We start from the raw sequence: 18675 nt of genomic DNA, 5'->3' as shown, positions 1-18675 counted from the left end.
TGAGCCACTTGGCTTATTGGGCTAGTCTAGGTTTCTAGATAAGGTGATGCACCACTTTTATGTGCTGTGGGAAGGAATAGCTGATTTGCCCTGGCAATTGTCATCAGCATGCTTTACCTGTCAGTCTCTTTGGGCAGTAAAGAATCCACAGTGCAGCACCTGCTGAGTAATCGTTGGCTCAGAGAAAGTGAGTTAACTCTCATACTGACAGCAAGAGGATGTATCAGATGGAGGAGAGTGTATCATTCTGTATTCTTAGCTGCAAACAAGACTGCAAACAAGACTATTTAACCAGAAAAGGCTGGCTCTCACAAAACCAGGCATGGCTGGAACACGCCACAAGTCTGGATCAGTAAAGAGACTTTACTGTTGCCACCTCCATCTTTGGACACCAGGCCCACACTGCTGCCGCAGTCACTGCCATCCAACACCAACATGTCAGCTTCCCGCTTGCATTGAGCCCTCTAGCCACTGCCACTGCAGCTGCCAGACTGTCTGAAGGGGTTTTTCCCCTTAGCAACTAGAAAAGGAGTACTTGGTGTCTTTACCTGCTTGATGGAAGGCTGGGAATGTCACCCACTGAGTCTCACAAGGGACACAATTTGGAAAACAAGGAAGAGCATGAATGCTGGGTGGTTAGAAAAAGCAGCCAAGCTTTAAGAGTTGAGGCAGGCTTCGGAGTTCCTGCCATGGCTGGGCGGAAACGAATCTGACTAGCATCCATGAGAAGACATGTTCCATCCCTAGCCTGGCTCAGTGGGTTCAGGATCCTGCATTGCTGTGGCTGTGGTGTAGGCCAGCAGCTACAGCTCTGACTTGATCCCCAGCCTGGGAACCTCCATATGCCATGGGAGCGGCCCTAGAAAAGGCAAAAAAGACAAAAAAGAAAAGAAAAAGTGCATCTGGCTCCTTTCTGTGAGGTTTTCTTGGCGCTGAGGCACTGCGGGGGCGGGGGGTGGGAGGGAACTCTGTTGGTGGAAGCACCTAATTTGGGGCAAGTGACAGGGATTTGAGAACAGGAAGGTCAACAAGCAGACCCTGCCAGCAGTCCCTGCTCAGTCCCACACTCACCTAGTCAGGCTTCTGCCAGGCGCTCCCAGACCCTAGACCGCTCTGTGCGCAGCCGCTTCTGCCCTCCAGTCTCCTGCTTGCCCCTCCCAGCATGCCTTGGGCGGCCCTCCAGGACGCCCCTGCGCAGTGCATGGTGGGGTAGCTAGCAGGTGGCCAGCTGGCCATGGCGGCAGAAGGTGCCCTGTGTGGCTTCATCTATCTGGAGGGCAGTACCCCGGGGGACACTGAGGATACTGAGCCTTTCGCACCCAGCACACTGGGTATTCCAGAAGGGCCTGGAAAATTGGAGTGGCTGGGGTGGGGTATGGGTTCTGACAGCTGGTTCTGACTGGGCCACGCCCCTCAGCCAGCAGACTCCGCCCCTTGGTGTTAACGCGTCCTGAGCTAGTGCCTCTGGGTCCCTCACACCTGTGTCCTCTACTAAATGAGTTTCACCTGTGGCCACTCTGCCAATTCTGGCCCTTTACAGGGGGCTGGGAGGTGATGATGGGAAACTGAGACCCTGCCTGGTAAAACTGGCTGGCAAAGTGCTCCACAGAGACAACAGCAGGCCTGCCAGAGAGGAGTGCAGGATGGAGGCTCAGGAGGTGGCCCCTAATTGGGATTCTGTTCCTCTCTCCACAGGACATGGCAACCAGAAAGAGAGCAGCCCTTTCCTTTGTCCCATGGAGGCTTCCAGGGGAAATGACTACTGTGACAGGAACTTGGCACTGTTTGAGGTAATTGAGGAGCCATTCTGGGCCACAGATGTGGTAGGCAGGTGGGCGGGCAGGGACCTGTCAGGACCCAAGCCTTAGCTAAGCAGGCAGGCTGGTTGTTGTGCCTCCTTTTGTCTCGGCTCCTCCTCCAGTCTGCCCTTGTCTGTCTCGTCCGTTTGGCAGCCAGGCTGCAGTTCCTGCGGTCTTTTGAACTGAAACTGCTTTCCCAGAAGCCACTGACAACCCCACCCCATTACTACCTCCAGGAATGTTCACTCTTGACTCCCATGCAGCCCCTCAGCAAGGTGACCACCTCTCAGGATTTCTTACCTCAGGATTTCCTTTGTCCCTGTCACTTCTAGGACTTCTCACCATCCATGGCTCTTCCCTCTCCTGTGAACTCTTTCTTCCTTTCCTTTCTGGTTGACTCCTCCATCTCTGACCCCATCAACTTCGCTGAGCCTGGTCCTTCTTACTGGATCTGCCCCCTTTTGCCACGTATGCAATCTCAGTGGACATCTCTCTGCAAACACTCCCAATTTTGTGCCTTTGAATCTGAACTTTATCATTTTCAGACTCAAGCTCAGAGGTTAGATCTGGATTGAAGTCATGGTTCAGGCCTCTAAATTATGACCAGCACATTTGTATGTTGCATGGACATCTCAGAGGCTCCTCAATTTCTATATACCCCAAAGACCTGCGTCTTCACTTCTCACCCTAACCAGTTTCTCCTTTTCTGTAGAGTCAGAAGGGAGCTGACAGATAGGGAAAGACTAAATGTGGGCGAGAGGCAGGCAAAGGCCCAATGCTAGGGAAGCCACTGGAGCAAGGAAAGCTTAGACTTGGTGGGGGAGCTTGAGCCCTGGGAGGCCTCTTGACCAGGCCCCACCTGCAGATGCACTAAGGGGCCAGAATCCAACCTTGGAGATTGAGGTAGATTACTCAGGACACCTGGGGCCTGGTGGGGAAGACGATCCAGGAGGATCTGGATTTGGGCAAATGAGAGACTTCACTTGTCCCAGACAGCCCTCTCTTGATTTCCTTGGTTCCCTGGGGTGACTAAGAGTGGCGTTTTGTGTGTGAGAGTTCAGGAAGATGTAAGTCCCAGAGGCCCACTGACAGCTGGGAGGTGGCCAGGTAGAACAGGCTGGATGAAGTGTAACATTCCCCTGTCTGCTAGCTGTACCCTGCCCCACCCTCTTCCCCAAGGCAGGTAGTTTTCGCAAATGGGCTGGTAGTGACTGTAGCCAAGGTGGGGCAGAAGGAAGCAGCCTCCGGGCTGAGCCTTTGAGTGCACGTGTTGGGGTGTGCCACCCACACCTGACCAGTTGGCTGCCTTGGGCTTCCCCAGGCAAGAGCCCAGGCCTGCCTCAGGGTTTGGCAAGGAGCCAGAGGCCAGCCTGCTGGCTACACACAGGTAGCCTGGTGCCAGCTGTGCCCATTGCCAGATTGCCCCATGGCTCTGTTTACAGGAAGAGCTGGACATCCGCCCAAAGGTATCATCTCTTCTGGGCAAGCTCGTCAGCTACACCAACCTCACACAGGGTGCCAAGGAGCATGAGGAGGCTGAGAGTGGGGAGGGCACCCGCCGGAGAGCAGCCAAGGTGAGCTGGTCAAGTGCAGGAGAGAGGCCACTCCTGAGAAGATGGATTCAACACTGTGGAGTTGAAAGTTTTCCCATGTGGTTGTCAGCATCCTGGGGGAAGGAGGGGCCATGTGTGGTGAGCATGGAGGATGGGCACTGAGTCCTTTGGACTCAAGGAGGCTTCAAGGGGTAGGCCAAGGAGGAGCCCCTCAGGGCATAGGACCAGTGAGTCCTTCAGAAATAACAGTGAAAGAAAGCAACAACTGCATTTACTTAACCCTCTCTGTGTGTGAGGCATCATGCTAAGCATGCCAAGCACTGGTCTTTTTTTTTTAAGAGTCACACCCGAGGTATATGGAAGTTCCCAGGCTATGGGTCAAATCAGAGCTGCAGCTGCTGGCCTAAACCACAGCCACAGCAATGCAGGATCGAGCCAAATCTGCAACCACCCCAGCTCATGTCAATGCTGGATTCTTAACCCACTGATCAAGGCCAGGGATCGAACCCTCATCCTCATGGATCCTAGTCAGGTCTGTTATCGCTGAGCCTCAGCGGGAATTCCCAGCACTGTGTTCTTACATGTCATCTTCACACCAAAGCTATGAGGCAGGTGATATTATCATCTTCATTTTACTGATGAGAGAAATGAGTGTCAGGGTGTTAAGTTGCCTAAGGTGACTCAGCTAGACAAGATCAATGCATAACATGAGGACTATAGAATGCCATGTCGATGGCATCCCATCAGGATGGATGGAGAGCCTTTGGAATCAGAAACCTGGTTGTTCCTTGGGACAATGTGACCTAGAGAAACTGACTAATAAACCCTTCTGCCCCTCACTGTGTTGGCTCTGATGGCAGACCCCTCCGACAGCCCCTGGGTTCCTTGAGCACCAGGGCTGGGGGTGATAGGAGCATACGACTGCCTCCTGGGGCTTCCCTATCCCTCTCCTGGTCCAGTACCAGTTGCTCTCCAGGCCTCTGGCCCTCCAGCCATCCTCTGCTTTTAGGATGACTTCACTCAGCTCCCCTGTGAGACGGGGCTATGTTTAACTGAAGGCTGGGGTTTTTTTCCTCTATATTTTCACTTTGGAGGCAAAGAGCTTTCCCTCCACATCTGCTGACTCCCTGAAGTTTGGGAAGCAACTGTTGTTTAGAAGGAACTTGAGTCTGCCCTAGCTGTAGTAATCTTGCTTGAGATCAGCACAGGCAGGAGGAGTTCTTGGTTGGAATAAGCTGAATCTCCAACCTCAGATCTGCCCATGAGATTTGGGCCTTACTGAGATGGGCCAAAGAGAGGGTAGACCAGGCTGAGGTGCATCTTTCACGCTGCCCTTCTGGGAAGCCGACTGGCACACACTTAGAGGGCAGCTGAAATTTTGAGGTCACACAGACATGACCCCCTACGCTATCCTGCTGGCTGTGATTTTTTTTTTTTTTTTTTTTTTTTTTTTTTTTTTTTTTGCTTTTTAGGTCCTCACTCACGGCATATGAAAGTTCCCAGGCTAGGGGTCTAATAGGAGCTGTAGTCGCCCACCTACACCACAGCCACATCAACGCTGGATCCAAGCCGTGTCTTCGACCTACACCACAGCTCACAGCAATGTTGGATCCTTAACCCACTGAGCAAGGCCAGGGATCGAACTTGCAACCTCATGGTTTCTAGTCTGATCATATCCGCTGTACCACAACAGGAATTCCTGCTGGCTGTGATTTTGCTGGTATTTTCTGAACTGCAGATTAGCAAAGAACCCTATCTCTGGCTATTCCAGTTTAGCTCTGCAAGTCAGGGGAGGTGGGATCCTCAACCTCTGAGAGTATTGCCTGCAGTGGGTGGTAGGATCCTTGGGTAAGAGCCTCCTCCTTTGTCCCTTCAGGCCAAGTCCAGGAAGCTGGTGTCTGGGAGTAAAAAATTCCCTAAGAAAAACTAGTGTACCTCTCAACAAGGTGTCGGAAGAAATTCTGGGTTGGCGAAGGGCCATGGTTCCTTGACCTTATGAGGAACCTGTGAGGATGCTGGGGTCCGGCCTTATCTTACCTGCCCAGCTGACCTGGCCCTAGGTTAAAGATGCGAGAGGATGACTGAGTGTCCCAGCTCCAGTGGCTTTTCCATGGAGGAAGGAGGAAACGGGTCAAGTCCATAACAAGTCAGTAGAAAGCTAGGGGGCTGGGGCCACCAAACTGTGGCCCTCACCCAGGCAGGTCTGAGCAGGCGCCTCAGAAAAGGAAGCTTGAAGCCAGAAGGGCAGGCCTCCAACCGGACCATGCCAAGACCCAGGGCAGCTTCTCCATGGCAGCCGCTCTGGCTGTGGCCTGGTGACCTTCTGAGGCTGCCAGAGGTTATTTAGAGATGCAGAAGCATTTCCGGCCCTGCCCTTTCCCACACTGTCCTTTTCCCATAGTGACTCAGCTCTGATGGGGGGCTGGGAGCTGCTACTATTGAGTGGGTGGTCCAGGGCCTCTGAGAAGGGCTCAGATAGAGCCCAGATGAGGTGTATCTGTCACCTACACTGTGCAGGATAGTTTGAGGGACCAATTGTTTTTACTTGGGCCCTTCCAGGCCCTTTTGGGGTCCTTATGCTACACACAGATCCTGTGCCAGGTGCCTGGACCCTTGAGAAGAGTTCCTGTGGCCACATAGTTCTTTATCCCCAGCTCCAGGGTAGCAGGCTTTGCTGGGGCTCTGGCGGAGGCACTCTCTGGGCTGCACTCAGGTAAGGCTCAGTTCTTCAAGAAGGCACTAGCCCTGACTCTGCTTCAGCTTCTGCCCTGGCCTCCTGTTTAGCCCCTACCCTGCCTTAGGTAGTTGAAAAATCCTACCTGGATACGCCCGTTAGACCTTCCTTACCTGCCCTCCAGCCTGAGCCCCTGTTCTCTCTGCAGGATTTTCCCTTCAGGTTATCCCAGAGGCCTTTTGAGGCACCTCTCACTGGGCTTAGGAGCACCTTTTGAGTACCTGTAGGGCCCACTGATGATAGAAGAGTGAACAAGCCAAGTCACCCCCAGTGTGGTCATGAGCCATTCGAGTGAACAGTTACCATGACCTGTTCATGATCACTATGATGGAGGGTATATCAGGTGCTAAGGAGATGCAGGAGGAAGTACCAACTCCACCTAAGGCAACCTGGTGAAGTCAACAGTTAAGTCTCCTGAAGGTTTAACTGAAGAGAAATTTGCCAGGAGTGCAGCAGGAGTCACCCTTCGAGGCAGAGCCCAGCACATGCCCTGGTTCAGAAGCTTTGAGGGACTGATGCTGTCAGGGGCTGAGGCTGACAAAGGTAATGGGGCATGCCTGGTGGCTCAAGCCAAGGCAGAGACCTGCTCTGGCAGTAGAGTGGGCTGGGGTTTGGAAGGATTGACAGACACAAGAAGGCACCACCTAGGTGCCCTGGTGTAACGCCCAGGTTCAAGGGACCAAGGCTGAGGGAACGCAGGTGGATCTGAGGGCAGCTTGAGAGGCAGATTAGACAGGACTCAGTGTCTGCTGGACTGGAATAGGGGCTTGGAGAGAGGGAGGATCAGGAACAACTTCTTGGACTCTGGTTTGGGCGATGCAGGGCTGCTGCATGAGAAGGTGAGGATAAGACAGACCTTACTTTCCAGAAGTTTAACAAAGGAGAGGAAGGGGAGGGTGCGTTGCTGTGGCTGTGGTGTGGCTGATTGGACCCCTAGCCTGGGAACCTCCATATGATGCAGATGCAGTCCTAAAAAGCAAAAAAAAAAAAAAAAAAAAAAAAGGATTAGGTTTTGTACCTTCCCAGTCCTGAGCTGTTTCTTCATGTATCAAAGTCAGCACAGGGAGTTCAGTTGTGGCAGAATGAGTTAAGAATCCAGCATTGTCATTACATTGGCTCTGGTTGCTGCTGTGGTGCAGGTTCAGTCCCCAGCCCAGGAACTTCCACATGTCGCTGGTGTGGCTGGAAAAAAAAAAGTCAACACAGATATCCTGTCACATCCCCACCCCATGCTCCCCAGGACTACACTTGGGATGTCCCTCTCCATCCTGTTCTCTGGTAGAAGGCCCTGGGGGTAGGGGACTGCTGAGTGACTGGGGGCCAACCTTCCATGGGGCCTCTGGGCCCCTCTGACGCTCTGTGTCTCCCCGCTCCCCTCCTCACTCGCTCCATAGGCGCCCAGCATGGGCACCCTCATGGGGGTGTACCTGCCCTGCCTGCAGAATATCTTTGGGGTCATCCTCTTCCTGCGGCTGACCTGGATGGTGGGCACGGCTGGGGTGCTGCAGGCCCTCCTCATTGTGCTCATCTGCTGCTGCTGTGTGAGTATCCCAGCTGGGACAGGGCTGTGGCCACCCCACAGCGCTGGCCCAGCTGAGCTGCTCATCTCTGCTCTCCTTCCCACAGACCTTGCTGACAGCCATCTCCATGAGCGCCATCGCCACCAACGGGGTGGTTCCAGGTGGGTGAGCACCACTCAGGCCTGAGGTGGGGATGGGCCCAGCATCCATCTTGTTATCCCCAGGAACCCTCATCACCCCCCTCAGACAGTGTTTAGTTCTTGACTCCATGACAGTCCCATGACTTAGGAGCATCTTTGCTTAACGGAGTTTGAGATTGCTGTTGTTTTGTTTGTTTGTTTTTTAATATAAAAGTAATTTTTTAAAGAGGGACTTGGGGAGTTCTCTCATGGCACAGAAAGTTAAAGATCTGGCATTGTCACTGCTGTGGTTCGGGTTGATGATGTGGTGCAGGTTGCTGCTGTGGTGTGGGTTATCCCTGGCCTGGGAGCCTCCACGTGCCATAGGCAACAGGGCCCAAGCCAAGGACTCTGGACCACACTCGATTACATGGTAGACAGTTCAGAAGGTTTCGACCCGGGTGATAAGATTGGACTCGGTTTTCAGAGACCCCATTTATTTATTCACTCAACCTTGTATTTATATGAGTATGAACTCCTGAATATTTATTTTATTCTTTCATTCATAATCTAGTACTATCATTTATTTTATTGCTTGAACGGTTCCACTTTGGCTATTTGGCTATTCAAGTTGGCTCCATGTTTGAATACTTTTTCTTTTTTTCAAATTACAGTTTTATTAGTATTAGTATAAAATTATAGGGGGTAAAGGCAGTATATGTTTACCATAAGAGGATTTGAAAGTGCAGAAAAATGCAGAAAAGAAAATTGGAAGTACCCCTAATCCCACCATCCTGTGTTCATAACTTTTAGCCTTTTGGTACATGGTCTTGTCAAGTTCTTGAGACCTATTGTTTTCCCCTGTGTGTGTGTTTCCCAAATACTAAAACAGTTCACTTGATTTTTTATTTTATTTTTGTCTGTGCCCACAGCGTATGGACGTTCCCAGGCCAGGGACTGAACTCACTTCACAGCAGCAACCCAAGCTACAGCAGTGACAATGCCTAATCCTTAACCCACTGTGCCAAAAGAGAATTCTAGAATTTTACTTGATTTTTTAAAACAGGATTGATATTACCTAATTTATGAGATTATTCTACTCTTAGGTTCTATATTTTTACTTTGGTAAACATTATTGTGGTAAACAGCCTTGGATACCAATCTGTGTTCATGCCTCCCTTAGGAGAGGGTCCTAGAGATGGGATTACAACATGAAAGGGGTTAGTGCTTTTTTTTTTTTTTTAATTTTTTAATTTATTTATTTTTTAAAATTTTTATTTTTTTGTCTTTTTTGCTATTTCTTGGGCCACTCCCGCGGCATATGGAGGTTCCCAGGCTGGGGGTCTAATCGGAGCTTTAGCCACTGGCCTACGCCAGAGCCACAGCAACGCTGGATCCGGGCCGCATCTGCAACCTACACCACAGCTCACGGCAATGCCGGATCGTTAACCCACTGAGCAAGGGCAGGGATCGAACCCGCAACCTCATGGTTCCTAGTCAGATTCGTTAACCACTGCGCCACCACGGGAACTCCGGGGTTAGTGCTTTTAAAGCTTCTTGATCCCTGTTCCTAGACTTTTCACTAGAGAAAAGAAGTTTTATCAGAAGTAGATTCAACAAGCAACATGGTATCACTCTTATCCTCTGCACCCACTCTGGCCCCAGGGCCCAGTGTTGATTCACATAGTTGTGCCAGGGGTGTTAGACTCTGATGGAAGCACAGCTTCAGGGCAGGAGGATCAGCGTGGACACTTGTCCAGTAGCCAGCTCTGGGAACAAAAAACTAAACAGGATACAGTCCTTGTCCTGGTCTGGAGGAGTCAGACTAACGGACATAGCCCTTGGGAGGGGTGATGCCTGCTGAGATTGGACACACCCAGCCAGGAGGAGGCTGTGGGGACTGACCTAACTGCAGGTCAGTCAGGGAACTGACTTAACAGGCCAGTTAATCTTTGCTGCCGACCTAGAGCTGCCCCAGCAGAGTAGTCATTTCATTGGCCTGTGCTGAGTGTTGGAGTCAGATGGAAATCAGGTCCAACCCCTGCCTGGTCACTTACTAACCATGCAGCCTTAAGCAAGTTTCTTAACCCTTCTGCTCATCTGTAAACAGGAAAAGCAATCCTTGTCCCTTAGGGCAATTGTAAGAGTTTGTCTTGGAGGAGGCCTCTTTGAAGAAGAACCACTCTTGACCTGTTGTACCTTCTCTTTTGTAGCTGGGGGCTCCTATTTCATGATCTCCCGCTCTCTGGGACCAGAATTTGGAGGCGCTGTGGGTCTGTGCTTCTACCTGGGAACGACATTTGCAGCAGCCATGTACATCCTAGGGGCCATTGAGATCTTGCTGGTGAGTCAGGCTAAGCCCTGGTCAGTTCCGCTCTTGTCCAAGCAGTCCCTTTCCCATAGGCCCAGGCTGCTCATGCCCCCCCTCACCTCAAGTCAGGGTCTGGGGCTTATAATGTGAGAGGCCTCCCTGAGGGAGAAAGATCTAAATAAGAGTGAACAGGCCCAGCACCTTGTTCGGAGGTCAGTGCCCCCTCGTGTGCTCTGACTCAGCTTCCTGCTCCCCACTGAACTCCCCTGATGGTGGGAGAAGACGTTGGGCACAGTGGGGAGCTCAGGGTAACAAGTGCCCACCCTGGGCGCCCAGACAATAAGAGATGTTTAAAGGGACTGCCTGCTTGTTCCCACCTCCAGGTCCTCTGCCAGTAGCATGGAGCCTGCTCCTGGGTCTTCTGGGGGTTTTATATTTTGTTTATTTTTCTATTTCACACATTCCTACATTTGTTATTTGGATTTCTTACATAAGGAAGTCTGTCCTTTTTTCATTTATTTATTTATCTATTCAACCATGTATTTATATGAACTTCTGCATATTTTATTTATTTATTTTTTTTGGCCATGCCACGGTACTGACCATGGCAGATCCTTAACCTGCTAGGCCACCAGGGAACTCCTCCTGCATGTGTATTTTATTCTTTGGCTCACGATCCTGTACTATCATTTATTTTGTTGCTCCTCTAACTGTTCCACTTTGGCTATTTAGATATTTTTTTAGAACATTTTCATCACCCCAAGAAGAATCCTCATAGTCTTTAGTGGTGACTCTCCATTCCCCCTGCCCTAGGAACCCATTAATCTGCTTTCTGTCTTCAATAAGATTTAATCAGGTTTACCTATTCTGGATATGTCCTAAAAATGGACTCATATAATATATGGTCTTTTGTGACTGGCTTTTTGTGGATACTCTTTTAAAAAGAAATTCCCTTATGGCAAGGAATTCCCTTATGGCAGTGGGTTAAGGAGCAACTTCAGCCGCTGCAGTGACAAGGAGTTATTGTCACTGCAGGAGTTCAGGTTGCTGCTGTGGCTCGGTTGGTTTCGATCCCTGGCCTGGGATCTTTCACATACCTTAGACATGCCCAAATAAATAAATAATATAATAAAACCCCAAATGATAGGATTGACTCTCTACATAGGAAGATTGAACCTCCTTTATCTGTCTTGTTGTTTCAGACCTACATTGCCCCGCCAGCTGCCATCTTTTACCCAACAGGCACTCATGACACATCGAGTGCCACCTTGAACAATATGCGGGTGTATGGCACCATTTTTCTGACCTTCATGACCCTGGTGGTGTTTGTTGGTGTCAAATATGTGAACAAGTTTGCCTCGCTCTTCCTGGCCTGTGTGATCATCTCCATCCTTTCCATATATGCTGGGGGCATCAAGTCTATTTTTGACCCTCCTGTGTTTCCGTAAGTAACCTGGGAATACATCCAGATGTTACACTGACATCCCCCCTCCCACAGAGATGGCCTTTGATGCCTTGAGTTGTAGAGACTGCAGGGTGGGAACGGACTGGGGTCTCCAGCTGAGCAGGTGCTAATGCTTTCATCCCCCCAACCCGGCAGAGTATGTATGCTGGGCAACAGGACCTTGTCCCGGGACCAGTTTGACGTTTGTGCCAAGACAGTCATGGTGGACAATGAGACAGTGACCACGCGGCTATGGAGCCTCTTCTGCCACAGCCCCAACCTCACCGCTGACTCCTGTGACCCCTACTTTCTGCTCAACAATGTGACTGAGATCCCTGGCATCCCTGGTGCAGCTGCCAGCGTGCTCCAGGGTGTGTCCTCCCTTCTGCCCTCCTGCTCCTGACCCCCAGGGAATGAGCATGGAAGGATGGAGGAACACAGAGCCGTCGTTGTGTGGCCAGCTCAGGACTGGGGGAGGGCAGTTCTGGCTGCCTTCCCGGCCCAGCAGTGTCCTCTGAGCCTGGCTTCTGGCAGCTAGGTTTTGGGTGAACGGAGCCTGTTTGGCCAGTGTCCCAGCCCTACAGCAGCCCCCAGAGAGTTCTGGCAGCCCCTGTCTCCCCAGCCACCAGCCTCTGACCCTGCCTGGGATTGTTCTCACAGGAGCCATAAAGGGCCTCTGTCTAGGAGGCAGGCAGTGGTGGGGCTGATGGTGGTGGTTCAGCCACCTTTGCCTGTCAGACTTCTAGCAAGAGCAGCCCTATGGCTGACGCCATGGCCGCTGGGCTAAAGTCAGCCCCTTGAGCCCCCAGAGCCTCTTATATCTGCAGCCTCTGGCTGGGCTGCCGTAGACTTCCCCGGGAAGTAGTTAGGGCTGCAGTGCTGATGCTCTGCCCCCACAGAAAACCTGTGGAGCGCCTACCTGGAGAAGGGTGAAGTCGTGGAGAAGCATGGGCTGCCCTCCACAGATGCCCTCGGCCTGAAGGAGAGCCTGCCCCTGTACGTGGTGGCCGACATCGCCACCTCCTTCACCGTGCTGGTCGGCATCTTCTTCCCATCTGTAACAGGTGAGCGCTTTTGCCCGTCCTCCCTGCCCTGCCCCCACTCCCAGGGAGCCCTGAGGGAGTCTTGTTGTTTTTGGAGGCATTATGGCTGGCTCGAACCGCTCCGGGGACCTCCGAGACGCACAGAAGTCCATCCCAGTGGGGACCATTCTTGCCATTATTACAACCTCCCTTGTGTGTATCCTTTCCAAGCCTGGGGCAGGTGGGGAGGGGGACAGCAGGCACTTGCCTGGGAATAAGTCACCTGCTGGCACACACTCTAGGGGTGGGTACACAGCGTGAAACCCTCAGCTGCAGGCTGCAGGCGGTCCAGCTGCCTGCCAGCTATGGTCCGGGTAAGGGGCACTTGGGCCCCGTGGGAAGTGAGTGGGGCAGCAGTGGCAGCAGAGGCCGAGCTCTCCTTGACACAGCTGCAGACTTCAGCAGTGTGGTTCTCTTCGGCGCCTGCATCGAGGGCGTAGTGCTCCGGGACAAGTGAGTGAGCTGGGCCCCTCCCTGTGGCGATGGGCCCAGCTTTTGCCTGCCCTGACACTGGCGCCCCTCCCACACCTGCTCCCACACATGTCCTCAGGCTGCTGGTTGCCAGTGGAGGTCTGTGCTTCCAGGTGGGTCAGGACCCACCGGGACTTTGGCTTCTGGAGGTTGGTGACTTCAGGATTGGGGCTGGTGGACTGGCCTCTGCTGGAGGGCCAGAGCTCCGTCCACTATAGCCATCCTTCCTGACCCCTGACATCCCTTACTCTGGGCGGTCCTACCCAGGGTTTGGGGCACTCCTTGCACGGAGCATGGCTTGAGCCTGGCCCTTGCAGGTATGGTGACGGTGTCAGCAGGAACCTGGTGGTGGGCACGTTAGCCTGGCCTTCGCCCTGGGTCATCGTTATTGGCTCCTTCTTTTCAACTTGTGGCGCTGGTCTGCAGAGCCTCACTGGGGCACCGCGCCTGTTGCAGGCCATCGCCAAGGACAACATCATCCCCTTCCTCCGGGTGAGCTTTCTGCACTCCGCTGCGGCTGGGTGCTCCTGGCCCATCACACTGAGCAGGGAAGAGAGGGAGGGGTTCTGGCGCGTTTTATCCTGCCCCTCTCTGGGCACAGCTGCTTGGGTCTAGAATCCTCACAGCTTATGGCTCATCCACAGCAGAGAGGCCTGGACAAGTGGAGGCCTGTGTACCTATGGTACCTATCAGGATAAGCATGGGTGTGACCTGAGCCCCAGAGGGACTTGGAGATGATGGAGGCCAGGCTGTGACCTGTCGCCTGATGTGTGGAATGGGGGCGGTGGGATGAACTTACTCCTTCCTGACCTCACTGACTCTGGTGCATGCAGGTTTTTGGCCATGGCAAGGCAAATGGCGAACCCACGTGGGCACTGCTCCTGACAGCACTCATCGCTGAGCTGGGCATCCTCATCGCTTCCCTGGACATGGTGGCCCCCATTCTATCCATGTGAGCTGGGGGCCAGGGCAGGGAAGGGTGGGTGTCAAGCTATAAGGGGAGATGTGGGCCTGGCAGAACTCAGCCTTTTTCTGCCTTCTGGAGCGAGCCTGGATTTAGAAGCTTTAAAGAGACCAATAGGTTCCACATGCCTCTGAGGATAAGGGCAAGCACTGGTCCCTGGCATCTTGATGAAGCTACCACTGCACCATCCATCTCTTTTCAAAGTTGTTTGCTTTTATTTTTATTTTATTTATTTATTTTGCTTTTTAGGGCCGCATCCGCAGCGTATGGAAGTTCCCAAGCTAGGGGTAAAATCGGAGCTCCAGCTGCTAGCCTACACCACAGCCACAGCAACGCAGGACCCAAGCCATGTCTGGGACTTACACCGCAGCGCACGGCAGCGCCAGATCCTTAACCCACTGAGCGAGGCCAGGGATCAAACCCGAAACCTCATGGTTCTTAGTTGGATTCATTTCCACTGCGCCACGATGGGCACTCCCTGCTGGTGCTTCCTCTTGCTTGTCCAGTTACAACCAAACCACCCTTCACTGCCCCACTCAGCCTGTAGGGTGGATAGGGTCCTCCTTCCTCCCAAAGCAGCCCCCCAAGCTATAGCCAGGCCTGTTGGAGTCCGTGCTCTCTTGTTACCCCATCACACCTCTGCCCATGGCTGCCCAAACATCACAGCACATACCCGAAGCTTTTCTTGCCACAGTCATCTTGGCTGGTGGCCCCTTACTACCCAAGGCAGAGGATGTATCTCAGGCTTTATTATGTGGCTCCTTCTGGCAGCCCTAAAGGGACTGACTGGTCCCACCTCATGGGAGCCCCTGCCCCCTGGCACGCCCTCTCTGCCAAGTCCTCTTGCCTTCTTGTCCATCCTTCCTCTCTCTCCAGCTGAGGGTGGAGGTTGGCGCCCCCACCCCTCCCCTCTGCTCTAGGCTGTCTTCCCTGGAGGGCTCATGCAGCAGGCCTCCCCCGTCCCCCACCCACCACAGCATCCCTCAGGTGTCCCATTCAGTGATTCAAAGTGGCCCTTATCTTCTGATTCATGACAGCCCTTCATGACAGCCCCTTATCCAACTGGTCACCCAAGCCAGCAACCTGAATATTGTTCAGCCATCTCCAGACCTGAGCCCTCCTCAGCACCATCTTCCACAACTCTGTGCTCTCTGCTCCCCCTGCCTGCAGCCCCCTCCTCTCCTCTGCCTGTGAACACTTGCCTGTCCACTAAGACCTGGCTCTGTGAACACTGCCGCAGTGTCCCATCTGCATCAGGCCACAAGAGTGAGTGTGGTGAGGCTGATAAGACCTGCCCGAGCCCACGCAGGACAGGACCATGACGTCCTAGGTTCTAATCCAGGCCCAGCCTGAGGAAGGGCAGGGACACCAGGTACCTGGCTGCCAAGGAGGCCACTCTGTACCAGCCACTCCCTGTGCTGCAGGTTCTTTCTAATGTGCTACCTGTTTGTGAACCTGGCCTGTGCTGTGCAGACACTCCTGAGGACCCCCAACTGGAGGCCTCGGTTCAAGTACTATCACTGGTAAGTGCCAGCTGGGCCCCTGAGCCAGGGCCTCTGACACAAGAGCTACCGGGGAAGCCAGGAGCCCCATTCTGGATGAGGTGGAGTTTCCTGCGCTCCAGTTGCTATCGGTGAGAGATTGAGGGGTCGGGGGGAGTTAGCCTGGGGCCTTGTTGGTCTTTCCCTGATTCTGGCCCTTTCCCCATTCTCTGGCCCAGGGCGCTGTCCTTCCTGGGCATGAGCCTCTGCCTGGCCCTTATGTTTGTCTCCTCGTGGTACTATGCCCTGGTCGCCATGCTTATCGCGGGCATGATCTACAAGTACATTGAGTACCAAGGGTGAGTGAGGGGCTGCCGCCTGTTTAGAACAGTTGGGGTGGTCTGTTGTTGGGTTGTGGGGAGCGAGGCCTCCTTTGCAGCCGCCATGGGTGCCAGGGTCCAGAGGCTGTGACTCGGGGCCTGGCCTCCCTCCATCTCACATACATACGGACACAACCTGTGGGTGGGACCAGGGGCTCACCAGCTTGTGGCCTCTGCAGGGCTGAGAAGGAGTGGGGCGACGGGATCCGAGGCCTGTCCCTCAGTGCCGCCCGCTATGCGCTGTTACGGCTAGAGGAGGGGCCTCCTCACACCAAGAACTGGCGGTGAGTCACACTCAGTCTGGCTGGGGCCACTCTAGGTTCTCAGGGGACACTGTGAGTGTAGGCGGGCCAAGAGGTGCTGGCTCCCCATCCCTAGTTCATGTTCCCTGTCCTGGGTTGCCAGGGTCACCTTCCTGCCTGATGGGCCCCAGATCCCTGCTGCCCAAACCTGTGGGGGCCTGTGGGCCAGGAAGGGAAAAGGCAGGCTCTCCGGAACCCCTGACCCTGGTCTCAGGCTGCCTCTCCATTTGGCCACTGCAGGCCTCAGCTGCTGGTGCTGCTGAAGCTAGACGAGGACCTCCACGTAAAGTACCCACGGCTCCTCACTTTCGCCTCCCAGCTTAAGGCCGGCAAGGGCCTGACCATCGTCGGTTCTGTCATCCAGGGCAGCTTCTTGGAGAGCTATGGCGAGGCCCAGGCTGCTGAACAGGTGCCTGCTGCAGGGTGGGTTTGGGGGACAATGAGCCAGACTAGAGAGGTCTGGGCCGCAGCTGACATGTAAGGCAGAGGACCAATCCTGGCCAGCCAGGTGGACGGCACTGCTGCCACTTGAGACCTGGAGTAAGTTGCGGGGGTGGGGGGAGGGGGGTATGACTATCCCATTGTGAAAACCTAGCCTCTGGGTGGGCAGCCTGCCCCTATCCCATCCCCTCTGCCAAGCAACTCTGGGCCATAGGAGCCTTCACAGGGAGCACAGCAGAGCAGACATTGATGCCTTGCCTCCTGACCTTGGTATATTCCCCGCAGACAATCAAGAACATGATGGAGATTGAGAAGGTGAAGGGCTTCTGCCAGGTGGTGGTAGCCAGCAAGGTGCGTGAAGGGCTGGCCCACCTCATCCAGTCTTGCGGCCTGGGTGGCATGAGGCATAACTCCGTGGTGCTGGGCTGGCCCTACGGCTGGCGACAGAGCGAGGACCCACGTGCCTGGAAGACCTTTATTGGTATGTAAGGGTCAGGGCCTGGGCTCGACCACAGGGGCCAGGGGTCAACTGGGGCCAGAGGCCAGGGGGTCAGGGCTGATGATCAGTAGTGTCCCTCCTCCCCAGACACTGTGCGCTGCACCACGGCCGCCCACCTGGCCCTGCTTGTGCCCAAGAACATCGCCTTCTACCCCAGCAACCACGAGCGCTACCTGGAGGGCCACATCGATGTGTGGTGGATTGTCCATGACGGTGGCATGCTCATGCTCTTACCCTTCCTGCTGCGCCAGCACAAGGTGGGCCAGGCAGGTGGGCCCTGGAGCGGGGAGCTGGGCCCTAGGAAGGGTGGGGTGTGACTGAACCACCACCTGCTGTTGCCACAGGTTTGGAGGAAGTGCCGCATGCGCATTTTCACAGTGGCCCAGATGGATGACAACAGCATCCAAATGAAGAAGGATCTGGCCATCTTCCTGTACCACCTACGTCTTGAAGCCGAAGTGGAGGTGGTGGAAATGGTGAGCCACCTGCCCAATGGAACCCTGTGGATACCCTGCCCCACGTAGTCTGGTCCTCACGGCTTACTCTCTCCCCAGCCTAACAGCGACATCTCTGCATACACCTATGAGCGGACGCTGATGATGGAGCAGCGCTCCCAGATGCTGCGGCAGATGAGGTTGACTAAGACTGAGCGGGAGCGAGAGGTCAGTGGCCGTCTTGGTTCAGGGCAGGGCAGGGCGGGCGGCAGGGTCAGGCCCTTGGAAACATCATCGGGTGGGAGGGTCAGAATGACTCATCTCAGCCCCACCCATTTCCCTAAGGCCTGTTGATCATGCTGGGCAGCCAGGCCCCTCTCTCCCATGGCACCAAGGCAAACTCCTCCCATTGTCCTCAGGCCCAGCTGGTCAAGGACCGGCACTCAGCCCTGCGGCTGGAGAGCCTGTACTCAGATGAGGAGGACGAGTCTGTAGCTGGGACTGACAAGATCCAGATGACATGGACTCGAGACAAGTACATGGAGGCCGAACCCTGGGACCCCAGCCACACCCCTGACAACTTCCGGGAGCTGGTGCATATTAAGCCGTGAGTGCAGCAAAAATGGACTCAGCCACACTGGGGGATGGGGTGGAGGTTGGATGGGGCAGACAAGCTCTGTGGGTGGACTGGGGTGGGGCCCACGATCAGCTGTATTATCTGCAGGGACCAATCCAATGTGCGACGCATGCACACGGCTGTGAAGCTCAATGAAGTCATTGTCACACGCTCCCATGACGCCCGCCTAGTCCTGCTGAACATGCCGGGCCCACCCAAGAACAGTGAAGGCGATGAGAACTGTATCCCTTTGTGGAGAGGCAAGGGAGAGGCGGGCAGTGGGGAGGGGGACATTGTATGAGGTCAAGCCAAGAGCTCCTCTCCTGGGTCCCCCTTGGTGTTTCCCTGGGTGCTGCCTCCTTGACCTGATACCCTACAGACATGGAGTTCCTGGAAGTGCTGACCGAGGGCCTCGAACGGGTGCTGTTGGTACGCGGCGGTGGCCGGGAAGTCATCACCATCTACTCCTGAGCCCAGTACAGACTTGCGGCTTAGAGTAGAGGTGTCCAGGGTAACAAACAGCTC

The 18675-nt window shown here is 54.1% G+C and overlaps 1 protein-coding gene and 1 long non-coding RNA gene across 2 annotated transcripts in view; one reads left to right on the top strand and one right to left on the bottom strand.

The window, feature by feature from the left end:
• Positions 1-1689, bottom strand: part of LOC110260945 — a 14102-nt gene extending 12413 nt beyond the window's left edge. Inside the window, exon 1 of the long non-coding RNA XR_002344576.1 lies at positions 1072-1689. This is a non-coding gene — a long non-coding RNA (uncharacterized LOC110260945). The remainder of the gene's footprint in view (positions 1-1071) is intronic.
• SLC12A4 (solute carrier family 12 member 4) overlaps positions 1-18675 on the top strand; it is a 22297-nt gene extending 3622 nt beyond the window's left edge. The window contains exons 2-24 of the mRNA NM_213949.2: positions 1696-1790; positions 3242-3373; positions 7481-7627; positions 7713-7767; positions 9939-10069; positions 11239-11480; positions 11637-11851; positions 12380-12544; positions 12621-12719; positions 12958-13015; positions 13351-13525; positions 13867-13985; positions 15422-15520; positions 15718-15837; positions 16038-16142; positions 16401-16569; positions 16887-17082; positions 17188-17357; positions 17445-17576; positions 17655-17762; positions 17954-18141; positions 18259-18392; positions 18530-18675. Of these exons, the coding sequence (NP_999114.1) occupies positions 1696-1790; positions 3242-3373; positions 7481-7627; positions 7713-7767; positions 9939-10069; positions 11239-11480; positions 11637-11851; positions 12380-12544; positions 12621-12719; positions 12958-13015; positions 13351-13525; positions 13867-13985; positions 15422-15520; positions 15718-15837; positions 16038-16142; positions 16401-16569; positions 16887-17082; positions 17188-17357; positions 17445-17576; positions 17655-17762; positions 17954-18141; positions 18259-18392; positions 18530-18621 (3146 nt within the window). The 3' untranslated portion in view covers positions 18622-18675. The remainder of the gene's footprint in view (positions 1-1695; positions 1791-3241; positions 3374-7480; positions 7628-7712; positions 7768-9938; positions 10070-11238; positions 11481-11636; positions 11852-12379; positions 12545-12620; positions 12720-12957; positions 13016-13350; positions 13526-13866; positions 13986-15421; positions 15521-15717; positions 15838-16037; positions 16143-16400; positions 16570-16886; positions 17083-17187; positions 17358-17444; positions 17577-17654; positions 17763-17953; positions 18142-18258; positions 18393-18529) is intronic.

The sequence above is a fragment of the Sus scrofa genome, chromosome 6 (genome assembly GCF_000003025.6).
Source record: "Sus scrofa isolate TJ Tabasco breed Duroc chromosome 6, Sscrofa11.1, whole genome shotgun sequence".
Taxonomy (NCBI): domain Eukaryota; kingdom Metazoa; phylum Chordata; class Mammalia; order Artiodactyla; family Suidae; genus Sus; species Sus scrofa.
This window is presented reverse-complemented; position numbering and strand designations above follow the sequence as displayed.